The following is a 697-nucleotide window of genomic DNA, read 5'->3' on the forward strand; positions in this document are numbered from 1 at the left end:
ACTCGTCCCCTCTGCAGCAGATGACGTTTGAAACCAGCTTCCAGTTCCTGAAGCAGGCCCAGGCCGCCGGTGGGTGTGGGCAGGCCCAGCCCCCCTGACTCTGCTCCGGGCAAACGGGCTGTTCCTTGGGCATCTTTCCGCATGCCTTCCCCTTCCCCTTCGCCTTCCCCTTCCCCTTCCCCTTGCACGCAAGCAAGATCTCATGGAGGAAGCGGTTGGGAGGGGTGGGCAGCAGGCAGGGAAGCGCCTCTGTTTTGAAGGGAAAAGGGCCTTCTCTCAAGTGCAGGGCAGTCAGCCTCCGGGACCCTGGGCTGCTCCAAGGTGCCCCATCCACCCCCTCACACCACCCCCAGCTTCTCCCTCAGCCACCTAACACGTGCTCTGTCTCCCAGGATCCCACGACGAGCTGAGGTCTCCTTCCGCCTGCCTCGTGGTTGGGAAAGTCGTCAAGGGCGGGACAGGCCTGTTCGAGCTCAAGCAGCCCCTGCGATAGCCGCCACAGCCGGCTGCCTGGCCTGGAGTGGCCCTGAAGACTAGGAGGGCCGGCCTGGCCTGCCCTTCGGTGAGAACCAGGAGACCAGAACCCGGCGGTCCAGCGACAGTGCAGAGCACAGCAGTGACGCTGGGTTCCGAAGAGCAGCTTCCCCAGGAAAGTGGCAGCGTTGATCATCCTTGCCCCCCTCCATCTCAGGACATA

The 697-nt window shown here is 63.8% G+C and overlaps 1 protein-coding gene across 1 annotated transcript in view; it reads left to right on the forward strand.

The window, feature by feature from the left end:
- POLR1A (polymerase (RNA) I polypeptide A) overlaps window positions 1-691 on the forward strand; it is a 74,017-nt gene extending 73,326 nt beyond the window's left edge. Inside the window, exons 34-35 of the mRNA XM_006764012.1 lie at window positions 9-69; window positions 393-691. Coding sequence (XP_006764075.1) covers window positions 9-69; window positions 393-493 — 162 coding nt within the window. The 3' untranslated portion in view covers window positions 494-691. The remainder of the gene's footprint in view (window positions 1-8; window positions 70-392) is intronic.
- Window positions 692-697: the final 6 nt, after the last annotated feature.

This window comes from Myotis davidii, unplaced genomic scaffold (assembly GCF_000327345.1).
Source record: "Myotis davidii unplaced genomic scaffold, ASM32734v1 scaffold339, whole genome shotgun sequence".
NCBI lineage: Eukaryota > Metazoa > Chordata > Mammalia > Chiroptera > Vespertilionidae > Myotis > Myotis davidii.